General features: G+C 39.2%; 1 protein-coding gene across 5 annotated transcripts in view; it reads left to right on the plus strand.

Moving 5' to 3' along the window:
- The window catches only part of ABHD12 (abhydrolase domain containing 12, lysophospholipase), a 69,833-nt gene that overhangs the window by 17,232 nt on the left and 40,121 nt on the right, over positions 1-12,480 (plus strand). The window contains exon 2 of one of the 5 annotated variants that reach the window (XM_033429431.2): positions 5,319-5,507. The exons of the other annotated variants lie outside the window; for them this stretch is intronic. Coding sequence (XP_033285322.1) covers positions 5,506-5,507 — 2 coding nt within the window. The 5' untranslated portion in view covers positions 5,319-5,505. The remainder of the gene's footprint in view (positions 1-5,318; positions 5,508-12,480) is intronic. 5 annotated transcript variants of the gene reach the window in all.

Below are 12,480 nucleotides of genomic sequence, written 5' to 3' on the forward strand. Positions count from 1 at the left end.
ATCCTGAAGCTTTACTGAATTCATTGGTGAGTTCTGATAGGTTTTTTGGTGGTGTCTTTAGGATTTTTTTATATATAATGTCATGTCATATGCAAACAGTGATAGTTTTACTGCTTCCTTTCCAACTTGGATTCTTTTCATTTTTCTTGTCTGATTGCTGTGTCTAGGATTTCCAATACTATCTTATAAAAATGGTGAGTGGGCATCCTTGTCTTGTTCCTGATCTTAGGGGAAATGCTTTCCGCTTGTCACCTTTTTGTATGATGTTGGCATAGGCTTACCATAGATGGCCTTTGTTATGTTGAGGTATGTTCCCCCTATACCAACTTGGGTGAAAGTTTTTATCATAAATGGGTATTGGATTTTGTCAAAAGCTTTTTCTGCATCTATTAAGATGATCATATGATTTTTATTTTTCAATTTGTTATGTGGTGTATCACATTGATTTCTGGATATTGAAACACCCTGCATCCATGGGATAAATCCCACTTGATTATGGTGTATGATCTTTTTGATGTATTGTTGAATTCATTTTGCTAATATTTTATTGAAGATTTTTACATCAGTGTTCATCAGGGATATTGGCCTCTGTTTTCCTTATTTTGTGGTATCCTCATCTGGTTTTGGTACCAAGGTGATGCTGGCCTTGTAGAATGAGTTTGGAAGCACTCCTGACTCTTCCTTTTTTGCAGTAGTTGGAGAAAGATAGATATCAATTCTTCTTTAAATGTTTGGTAGAATTCATCTATAAATCCATCTGATCCTGGACTTTGTTGGGAGTTTGTTTTGTTTTTTGTTTTTGTTTATTTTGCTGATTCAGTTTCATGACTGGTAATCATTCTGTTCATATCTTCTGTTTTTTTCTGATTCAGTTTTAGGAGATTGTACGTTTTTAGGAATTTATCCATTTATTCTGGGTTGTCCATTTTATTGGTGTTTAATTGTAGTAATCTTTTATGATCCTTTGTATTTCTGTGGTGTCATTTATAACTTCTCTTTCATTTCTGATTTTATTGATTTGGTCCCACTCTTTTTTTTATTGATGAGTCTGGCTAAAGGTTTGTCAATTTTGTTTATCTTTTCAAAGAACTAGCTCTTAGTTTCATTGATCTTTTCTGCTGTTGTTTTAAGTCTCCATTTATTTCTGCTCAGATCTTTATTTTTCTTTCCTTCTACTAACTATGAGTTTTGTTTGTTCTTCTATTTCTAGTTCCTTAGATTTTTCTTGTTTCCTGAGGTAGGCTTGTATTACTATAAACTTCTTTCTTAGAATTGCTCTTGCTGTGTCCCATAGGTTTTGGATCATTGTATTTCCATTTTCATTTGTCTTCAGGTATTTTTTAATTTCCTCTTTGATTTCTGCAGTGACCCATTGTTTGTTGAGAAGCATATTGTTTAGCCTCCACATGTGTGTTTGTGTTTTTTGCAGTTTTTTCCATGTAGTAGATTTCTACTCTCATACCACTGTGGTTGGAAAGGATGCTTGCTATGCTTTCCATCTTAACTTTATTGAGACTTGATATATCTTTTAAGTTCATCTGGTCTAGTGTGTCACTTAAGGCCAGTGTTTCCTTATTGATTTCCTCTCTGGATGATCTGTCCATTGATGTAAGTGGGGTGTTAAAGTCCCCTACTATTATTGTGTTACTGTCAGTTTTTCCCTTCGTGTTTGTTAATATTTGCTATATGTATTTAGTTGCTCCTATGTTGGGTGCATATGTGTTTACATTTGTTATATCTTCCTGCTGGATTGATCCCTTGATCATTATTTAATGTCCTTTGTCTCTTGTTACAGTCTGTTCAAAAATCTATTTTGTCTGATATACGTATTGCTGCCCCTGCTCTCTTTTTGTTTCCATTTGCGTGGAATACCGTTTTCCATTACCTCACTTTCAGTCTCTGTGTTTTTAGATCTGAAATGAGTCTCTTCAGCATAGTAGTCAGCATATAGATGGGTCATGTTTTTTTTAGTCTGTTAAGCCGTTCTGTGCCTTTTGATTGGAGCATTTAGTCCATTTACTTTTAAAGTAATTATTGATAGGTATGTACTTATTGCCATTTTTTAAAATAAATTTATTTATTTATTTTTGGTTGCGATGGGTCCTCATTGCTGTGCACAGGCTTTCTCTAGTGGTGGCAAGCAGGGGCTACTCTTTGTTGCGTTGGTGTGGGCTTCTCATTGTGGTGGCTTCTCTTGTTGTGGAGCATGGGCTCTAGGCACATGGGCTTCAGTAGTCATGGCATGCAGGCTCAGTAGTTGTGGCTCGCGGGCTCTAGAGCGCAGGCTCAGTAGTTGTGGTGCATGGGCTTAGTTGCTCCACGGCATGTGGGATCTTCCTGGACCAGGCTCAAACCCGTGTCCCTTGCATTGGCAGGCGGATTCTTAACCACTGTACCACCAGGGAAGTCCCTACTTATTTCCATTTTGTTAAATGTTTTCTGATTGTTTTTATAGTTCTCATTTGTTCCTTCTTCTTTTGCTCTTTTGTGATTTGATGATATCTTTAGTGTTATATTTGGGTTGCTTTCTCTTTGTGTGTGTGTGTGTGAGAGAGAGAGTTGTAAGATTTTGGTTTGTGGTTACCATGATGTTCATATATAACAATTACAGACACATATGTAATATATGTTAGTAATAACTTGTGTTATTATTTTAAGTTGATGATCTTTTAAGTTGAAATTCAGTCTAACAACCCTGCATTTTTATTCTCCCACCATGTTTAATTTTTTTGACATCATGTTTTACATCTTTTTGTTTTGTGTATACCTTAACTACTTATCGTGGATATAGATGATTTTACCACTTTTGTCTTTTACCCTTCCTACTAGCTTTATAAGTGGTTGATGCACTACATTTACTGTATGTTTGCCTTTACCAATGAGATTTTTTCCTTTCATAATTTTCATATTTCTAGTTGTGTGGTTTTTTCCTTTTTTTTTTTTTAAATCCTGCTTAGAGAAGTCCCTTTAACATTTCTCATAATGCCAATGCAGTGGTGCTGAATTCTTTTAGTTATTGTTTATATGTAGAACATTTTCTTTCTTCTTCAAATATGAATGATAGCCCTGCTGGGTAGAGTATTTTTGGTTGCAGTAAGTCCCCTATATATGAACCTTGAAGTTGTGAACTTTCAAAAATGGAAACATGTGCTCACATGTCCAGTCATGTAAGTTAGTTCATGTGTCTGGCATACATTGTCACGTGCATGCATCCTCTACAAGTGGTTGTCCTTTTGTGTACTTTACAGTAGTGTATAGAGTACAGTAGTACAGTGTCTTTATTTCAAGCCCAGGATATCTGGAAGGAAGTATAAAAGCAGTGATGATGTAGCTGGACTTTTCTAGGTACCGTACTGTAAGATTAAAAGTGTTTTCTTTATTTTTTGTGTTTGTTTTTTATGTATTACTTGTGTGAAAATTATTATAAACCTATTGCAGTACAGTACTATATAGCCAATCGTGTTTGGGTACCTAGGCTAACTTTGTTGGACTTACGAACAAATTGGACTTAATGAATGGACTCTTGCAATGGAACTCGTTTGTATGTAGGGGACTTACTATATAGAGTTTTTTCCTTTCATTACTTTGAATATATCATGCCACTTCCTTCTGGCCTGTGAAGTTTCTGCTGAAAAGTCAGCTGATAGTCTTAGGGAGTTACCCTGCACATAACTAATTGCCTTTTTTTTTTTGCTACTTTTAAGATTCTTTATCTTTAATTTTGCCACTTTAATTATAATTTGTCTTGGTGTAGATCTCTTTGGATTCACCTTGTTTGGGACTTAGTGCATCCTGGACTTGGATGTCTGTTTCCTTTTCCAGGTTAGGGAAGTTTTCAGCTATTATTTGTTTGAATAAGTTCTCTGCCTCTTTCTCTCTTCTCCTTTTGGGACACCTATAATGTGAATGTTAGTATGCTTGATGTGGTCCTAGATGTCTCTTATTAAACTGTGCTCATTTTTAAAAATTCTTTTTTCTGTTAAGGCTGGATGGTTCCACTACTCTGTCTTCCAGTTTGCTGATTTGTTCTCATTCACTGTTCATTCCTTCCAGTGTAGTTTTATTTCAGTTATTATGTTCGTCAGCTCTGTTTGATTCTTCTTTATATTTTCTAACTTGTTGAAATTCTCACTGCGTTCATCCATTCTTCCCCCAAGTTCTTTAAGTATCTTTATGACTATTACCTTGAACTCTTTGTTGGGTAGTTTGCTTATATCCGTCTTGCTCAGTTCTTCTTCTAGGGTTTTGTCTTGTTCCTTTATTTGAAACAGATTCCTTTGTTGTTTCATTTTGTCTAATTCTCTGTGTTTATTTCCCTGTATTTGGTAGGTTGGTTGGTTACGTCTCCTGGTCTTGGAAAAGTGGCCCTATGTAGGAGATGTCCTGTGTGGCTTAGCAGTCTACTCCCCTCTGACCACCAGAGCTATATGCTCTAGGGGTGCCCCCTATGTTGGCTGCATGGGCCCTTCTTTTGTGGCAGGGTCTACTACTGTGGGCATGCTGAGAGGTGGGCCTGGACCCGGGCCAGGTTGACTGCCAGGTCCTGCCTCGTGCAGTGGCTGTTGGCCCATTGGTTGTTGGGGCCAAGTCCTGGTACATCTAGCTGCATGCCCTGCGGTGTCCTGGGGTTGTTGCCAGCCTGCTAGTGGGCGGATAAGCCCCTGACCCTAATAGGCTAGAGAGAAGACTCCAGAATGGTGCTTGCCAGTGCCACTGTTCTTGTGGTAGAATGAGCTCCCCAAAATGGCTGCTACCAGTATCTGTGTCCCCAAGGGGAGTCCCAGTTGCCTCCTGCCTCTTCAGGATGCTCTCCAAGATTAGTAAGTTGGTGTGACCCAGGCTACTTTCAAATTACTGTCTCTCTGCTGGGACTTGGAGCATGTGAGATTTTGTGTGCACCCTTTAACAGCACACTCTCTGTTTCCTGTAGCTCTCTAGCTCTCCTTTATAGAAGCCCCACTAGCCTTCAAAGTGAGATGTTCTGGGGGCTGATCTTCCCGGTGCAGGACCCCTGGACTGGGGTGCCTGATGTGGGGCTCAGACCCCTCACTCCTTGGGGAAAACATGTGCAATTGTGATTATCCTTCTGTCAGTGTGTTGCCTACTTGGGGTGTGGGTCTGCCTCTCCTACCTGTCTCATTGTGGTTCCTTCTTCATACAGTTAATTCTGGAAAGTCTTTTCTGCTAGTCTTTATGTTCTTCTCATAGACAGGTGTTCTGTAAATAGTTGTGATTTTGGTGTGCCTGTGGGAAAAGGTGAGCTCAGGGTTCTCCTGCTCCACCATCTTGGCCACACTTCACCTAGAATTTTTTACCAGGTGAACACATCTTCCAAAAACAAAGAAGTTTTCAGACACATGAAAGCTGAAAGAATTAATCACCAGCAGACCCACACTCTAAGAAACGTTTAAGGATGTCCTTCAGGCAGAAGAAAAATTACACCAGATGAAAACCTGAATCTACACAAATGAATGAAGAACACTGGAAATGATTATGTGAGAAAATATGTAAGCTATATTTTTTATTATTTAAATATCTTTATATTAAAATTGCTTATATAAAAGTAGTAACAATGCTTTGTGAAGTTTATAACATCTATAAAGTAAAATTCATGACAACAAATGGATATAGCCCAGGAGAGAAGAAATGGAAGTAAACTATTATAAGATCTTTATGTTATATGTGAAATGGTATAATCTCACTTGGATGCCAATATGATAATGATGGATACTGTAAACCTTAAGGCAGTCACTAAAGTAACAAAACTAAGAGTTAATAGGAACCCAACAAAGGAAATAAAATGAAATCATAAAAAAAATGCTTGGTTAATTCAAAGGAAGGCAGAAAAAGAGGAAAAGGGGAACAAAGATAGATGGAACAAATAGAAAACAAAAAGCAAGATGGGCCAAACACCCAATTATAAGGCAGAGATGATTCAGATTGGTTAAAAAAAGCAATATCCAACTATGTGATGCCTACCAAAGAAAGGCATTTTAAATATAAAACAAAAAGGTTAAAATTATATGAATGAAAATATATACATACCATGGTAACACTAGTTAGAAGGTAGCTGGGGTGTCTATATTAATATCAGATGAAGTAGACTTCAGAGCAAAGAATATTACCAGAGATAAAGAAGATCATTTCATAATGACAAAGGGATAAAATAATCAAGGGGACATAACAGTCCTAAACATTTAAATACATAATTGACAGGGCTTCAGAATACATGAAGCAGAAATAGAACTGCAAGGAAAATAGACACATCCACAATTATAATCAGAGATTTCAATAACTGATAGAAGCAGGAAGCAGAAAATCAGTAAGGATATAGTACACTTGACCAACATTGTTCACCAGTTTAACTTGGTTGACAGTTCCCCCAACAATAGCAGGTACACATTCTCTTCAAGTACACATGGAACATTTACCAGATAGACCACATTCTAGGCCATAAAACAAGTCTCAGTAATTTAAGAGAATTTATGTCATGCAAAGTCTGTTTTCTGACCACAAAGATTTAAATTAGAAATCAATAATAGAAAGATGTCTGGAAAAATCCCCAAACATTTGAGTACTGAATAACACACTTTTGAATAAGCCACCAGTCAAGGAAGAAATCAAAGGGGAAATTAGACAATAGTTGGAACTGAATGAAAATAAACATGTATGCCCCTAAAGCATCCTTGGGGAGTTTATAACATAAATACTTACAGTAGAAAAGAAGAAAGGTCTGTAGTCAATGACTTTAGCTTGTTTTAAGATACTAGAAAAAAAGAGCAAATTAAACCCAAACCAGAAAGAAGCATATGATAAATACCAAACAAATCAGAAAAATAGAAAACAGAAAAACAATGTTTATAGCAGGTTTAATGTATAACAAGCAAGTACTGGAAACAACCCAAATGTCCAACAAGTGAATGTAAAAACAAATTTTATATATATATATATATATATCCCTACAATGGAATATTACTCAGCAATCAAAAGGAATGAACTTGGGACATAGAGGATATATTGGGCAATGAAACTACTCTGCATGGTACTACAGTGGTGGATACGTATCATTATACATTTGTCCATACTCTTAGAATGTATACTGTGAGTGAATCCTAAAGGAAGCTATGGACTGTGGGTGACGATGTGCCAGTGGAGGTTCATCAGTTGTAATAAATGTATCACTGGTGGGGGATGTAATAGTGGGTGACGGGACTTCCCTGGTGGCCCAGTGGTTAAGACTCCATGCTCCCAATGCAAGGGGCATGGGTTCGATCCTTTGTCGGGGAACTAAGATCCCGCATGCTACATGGTGTGGCCAAAAAAAAAAAAAAGTGGGTGAGGTTGGCAGTGGGGAGGTGTTGTATGCACCTTCTGTTCAGTACTGCTGTAAAGCTAAAACTGCTCTAAAAAAGTTTTTTTAAAGGAGTGAACTATTGATACAGACAGGAGTAAGTGAACAAATGAATCTCAAAATAATTGTGCTGAGTGAAAGAATCCATTTCATTTAGGTAGAACAAGCAAATTCAAACTAACCTGTAGTGAGAGAAAGTCTGTGGTTGCTTGGGGGTGGGGAACGGGGACCAGAGAGGGGCAGGAGGGAGGAATAAAAAGGGGCAAGAGGAAACTTCTGGGGTGATAGGTATGTTCATTATCTTGAATGTGGTGATGGTTTCACAAGTGTTTAATAGGTTAAAACTTATCACATTATACACTAAATATGTGCAGTTTATGTCAATTATACCTCAATAAATGTGTTTAGAAAACAAAATAAATATTATTGAGCTTTTACATGAGCATTTTGAAAAAAGTTTTCCCCCAGCTTTCATTCTTGTCCACGTTGTTGTCACCACCTGCTCAGTGTAGAACTTCTTTTGGTTTTATTGCCACCAGCCTCTGAAATTATGGGCATTGTCAGGTGAGCTGAAACACCAAGGAGAAACCCATGTGAGCTGAGGGTCAAGTTACTTTTGGGATTTCTAGCAATGTTTAATTCATTCCCAATGAGGATTTGGTGGAATGGAAAGGGTGGGCCAGACTGAGAGGCCCAGGACACAAGCTCATCCTCAGCTTAGGCCTTACCTTGAGCAAGTGAATTAATAACTGTGAGCTTAGTTTTCATATCTCTAAAATGGGAGTGTTACCTATTTTACCTGCTTCATGGAGTTGTAGTAATATCTCAACAAGGTTTATCAGTATTATACAAGTATAAAGTGAGTGGTATAATGTTTCTGTTTCCCTGTCCACTTACCCCATCTACTTTCTCTGTTAATTTAAAAGAAGTTCGCAAGAGACACCTGTTTTGCATGTGAATTTGTTTTCCTTGTTTTTATACTTTTGTTTTGGAGATAATTAAATTACCTGTATTGTTAAGTCATTTTTTTGCTTTGTATTGCTACAGGTTTCAGAACTTTCTCAGATACTTTTTTGCTATGAAAATAGCACTGGAGAGTAAGTAGTTTCTAGTTGGTAGGGTGCTTACTACTTTGCTTAGAGACTTGTATTGTCTCTTACTGACAATTCTAGTGCTAGGCAAACAATGCTTCTTGAGTGAAAAGGGAGTTATAATAATTTCCCAAATGAGACAGCCTTTTAAAAAATTTATTGTGGTAAAATATACAAAGCAAAATTGACCACTTTAACCTTTAAGTGTATAGTTCAGTAGCATTAAGCACATTCACAGTGTTTAAATGTCTGTGTTGCTGAGGAGGCCTTTGTTAAGAGCCAAGGCTACACTCAAGGTCTTGGTCTGCAGTCCCTCAAGAGCAAGAAGGCTGTGTTTGCTGAACTTTTAAAGCAGTAGTCTTGTATCCTGGATGCCCCACTGTCTTTCAAAAATAGCATCAAGCAAGTTGGTGTTTGCTGAAGATGGGGGTAAGGAAAGTGAAGGAGAGTGGTAGAGACAGAACAATCAAAAAGAAATGAAGAGAAAGAAAAGGAAAGAATCAATAAAGATAGTCACAGAAAGAGTTAATAAAAATAACATTGAGTGCTTTTTACCAGATACCATTTTCTTAAGCACTTTACATGTTTTAACTTTTATTTTTATCTATTTAAAATTTATTTTGGGGCTTCCCTGGTGGCACAGTGGTTAAGGATCCACCTGCCAATGCAGGGGACACGGTCTGGGAAGCTCCCACATGCCATGGAGCAACTAAGCCTGTGCGCCACAACTACTGAACGTGCGCTCTAGAGCCCGTGAGCCACAACTACTGAGCCCGCATGCCACAACTACTGAAGGCCGCATGCCTAGAGCCTGTGCTCCACAACGAGAAGCCCGTACACCGCAATGAAGAGCAGCCCCCACTCGCCGCAACTAGAAAAAGCCCATGTGCATCAATGAAGACCCAACGCAGGCAAAAATAAATAAACAAATTTTTAAAATAAATTTTTAAAAAATAAAAATTATTTTTTATTTTTTATTATTCTTTTTGGCTGTACCATGCGGTTTTCAGGATCTTAATTCCCTGACCAGGGATTAAACCTGGGCCACCACAGTGAAAGCACTAGTCCTAACCACTGGACCACCAGGGAATTCCCTGTATTAACTTTTTTTTTTTTTTGCGGTACGCAGGCCTCTCACTGTTGTGGCCTCTCCCGTTGCGGAGCACAGGCTCCGGACGCGCAGGCTCAGCGGCTATGGCCCACGGGCCCAGCCGCTCCGTGGCATGTGGGATCCTCCTGGACCAGGGCACGAACCCGCGTCCCCTGCATCGGCAGGCGGACTCTCAACCACCGCACCACTAAGGAAGCCCCCCTGTATTAACTTTTAAATGTTTACAACTACCTCACAAGGTACTGTAGTCCCCATTTCACAGATGAGGAAATCAAGGCACAGACAGGTAGCTTGCCTAGGGTCACACAGCCACTGGAGGCAGAGCAACAAAAATTGGTTGTGAGATATAATGGAAGAGAAGACCAAATAAAGTCAATAACAAAAAATGCCTATAAGGAATAATGCCTTGGAAAGAAGTACACAAAATCTGTAAGAGGAAAACTTCAGACATTCTCGGAGGACACAGAAGTAGACTTGAACAAACGTAAGGACCTATTTGTTCTTGAGTTGGAAAGCTCGCATCATAAACTGCCTAATCTCCCGAAGTTTGATTATTCATTTAACAAAATTCCAAGTAAAAATGCCAACCTGGTTCTCTCGGGTTCCACACGAGCTGATTCTGAACAAACAACATACAGGAGTGCCAGGAGCCCTGTGGAGGGGAGTGTGAGTAGAGACTGGACCATGCTGCCGTGTTCAGGTTCTGCAGGATGGCAGCAACTCCGAGTAACAAGCCATTGAGACAGGACGGAAATTCCAGAAACATGAATACAAAGAACATCTGCGTGATATCACTAATGAAAAAAGAACAAAATATTTGCAACTTATTTAGATAAGGGGCTAATTGCTTTAATAGATAAAGAGCTTCTGGGAATTGAAAAGAAAAAGATCAAAACCCAATGGAAAATATGCAAAGGGCATGCATAATTAATAGAAAAAGAAATACCATATCCCTTCAGTATGTGAAAGGGTGCTCAACCATACTTATTCATAATTAGAGAAATCAGATCAAAACTACACCAAGATGCCATTTCTCACCTATCAGACTGGCACACATGCATCTTAGACAACGATTTTGCTAGTGAGGCTTTGAGGGAAGCAGGAATTTGAGAGTAATCTCTTAATCACAGATGCATTTACTCTTTGATCCAACAGTTTCCATTCTGGGACTATCCAGTGTGCACTTGCACATACAAAATTGCACTTGTACAGATGATTCGTGGTGCACTGACTGCTGGAAACAGCCTCAGTGTCCAGTGGTAGGAGACTGGTTTAATGCCCTAGGATGTATCAACCCAGTGAAATATTGTGGGGCTGCAACATAGGTGTGAATTGACAGGGAGGGACTGCCCGGGTATATTGTTGATAGAGAAAAATCAAGGTGTGAAACAGCTTACAGTGTGTAGTGTCCCCCTTTTGTATGAGAAAGAGAGGGATGAGAACATGTACATGTATTTGCATAAGGAAACGCTGGGAGGATAAATAAGTATGTAATAAAAGTGGTTATCCGAATGCATGGAGGCGAGTTGTCAGTGAGACTATATTTTACTTTTTGAAATATGTAAACATGTGACCTTTAACAGAATTATTGGTAAACGAAAAACAAAAATAAGCATGTAGAATATAAGCTCATGTCAGCATTGATACCAGCTACTTTACCAAATTAGTACCGACAACTACACGCACACTGCCAGAATCACATTGCTCTGGTGAGCCTGCTCACTCAGCTTCGCCTGCTCCCCAGGTGGGCTGGAAATGTAGTCTGACTGGAAATGTAGACATTTCCCATCATCACCTCTGCCCTAGGGAAGGGTGAGTACAGACTTCTGGAGATCTGCTGGCCATCTCCACCACAGATCCTAACTTTATATGGCATCAAGTTTATAAGAATATACTATGCTAGTATATTAACAGAGGCTCCTATAGGATCATATGATTTGGGGTTATTTTTATTCTCTTTTCAATGCTTTTATGCAGTTTGCAAGTTTTCTACATTTATCTGTTATCAGAGAGGGCATAAAGCTATGAAAAAGTAATCCCTGTTGCATATTGCGAGCATATTCCATTTTCCTCTCACAGACTGTGTTACAGAGAGGACATCTGTGCAGAGCCTTCCTGACATGCTAGGATGCTCTCCTCCTTTGTGGTCAGTCCTTAAGAGTGGATGGAATTGCTTGGTCAGAGAGCAGGGCCCTCTGGCAGTGGGCAGGGTGTTTGCTCATACTTACTGTTTTGGTATAGTCAGTATTCTTTTTTTTGCCACTGCACAGCTTGATGGGTCTTACTTCCTGGACCAGGGATCAAACCCGTGTCCCCTGCAGTGGAAGCAAGGAGCCCTAACCACTGGGCCACCAGGGAATTCCCTGTCAGTATTTTTTTATACATATAAATTTATTTATTTTTATCTTTGGCTGCGTTGGGTCTTTGTTGCCGCGCGCGGGCTTTCTCTAGTTGCAGCAAGCGGGGACTGCTCTGATGAGGTGCGCGAGCTCTTGTTGCGGAGCATGGGCTGTAGGCGCGCAGGCTTCAGTAGTTGTGACATGCGGGCTCAGTAGTTGTGGTGCGTGGGCTTAGTTGCTCTGAGGTATTGTGGGATCTTCCCGGACCAGGGATTGAACCCATGTCCCCTGCATTGGCAGGCCGGTTCTTAACCACTGCGCCACCGGGGAAGTCCCCCCTGTCAGTATTCTTATTCTTTGCCAAAACATAGGTGAAGATGGAACTTCATTGTTTAATATGTGTTTCTACATGTGCTACGTGTTTCAATAACAGAAAATGTCACAAAATACTGTAGCTCTATAGCCCTTTGCACTGAAGATAAATTCTCACAGTATTGTCTCATTGTGAGTCTTTGTTTTGGTCAAATGAAAATGGAAGGAGAATGAATTCAAGAGCTACTTCAGTAGAGTCTCAGAATGGCCTTGACC

The sequence above is a fragment of the Orcinus orca genome, chromosome 16 (assembly GCF_937001465.1).
Source record: "Orcinus orca chromosome 16, mOrcOrc1.1, whole genome shotgun sequence".
In the NCBI taxonomy this organism is placed as follows: Eukaryota; Metazoa; Chordata; class Mammalia; order Artiodactyla; family Delphinidae; genus Orcinus; species Orcinus orca.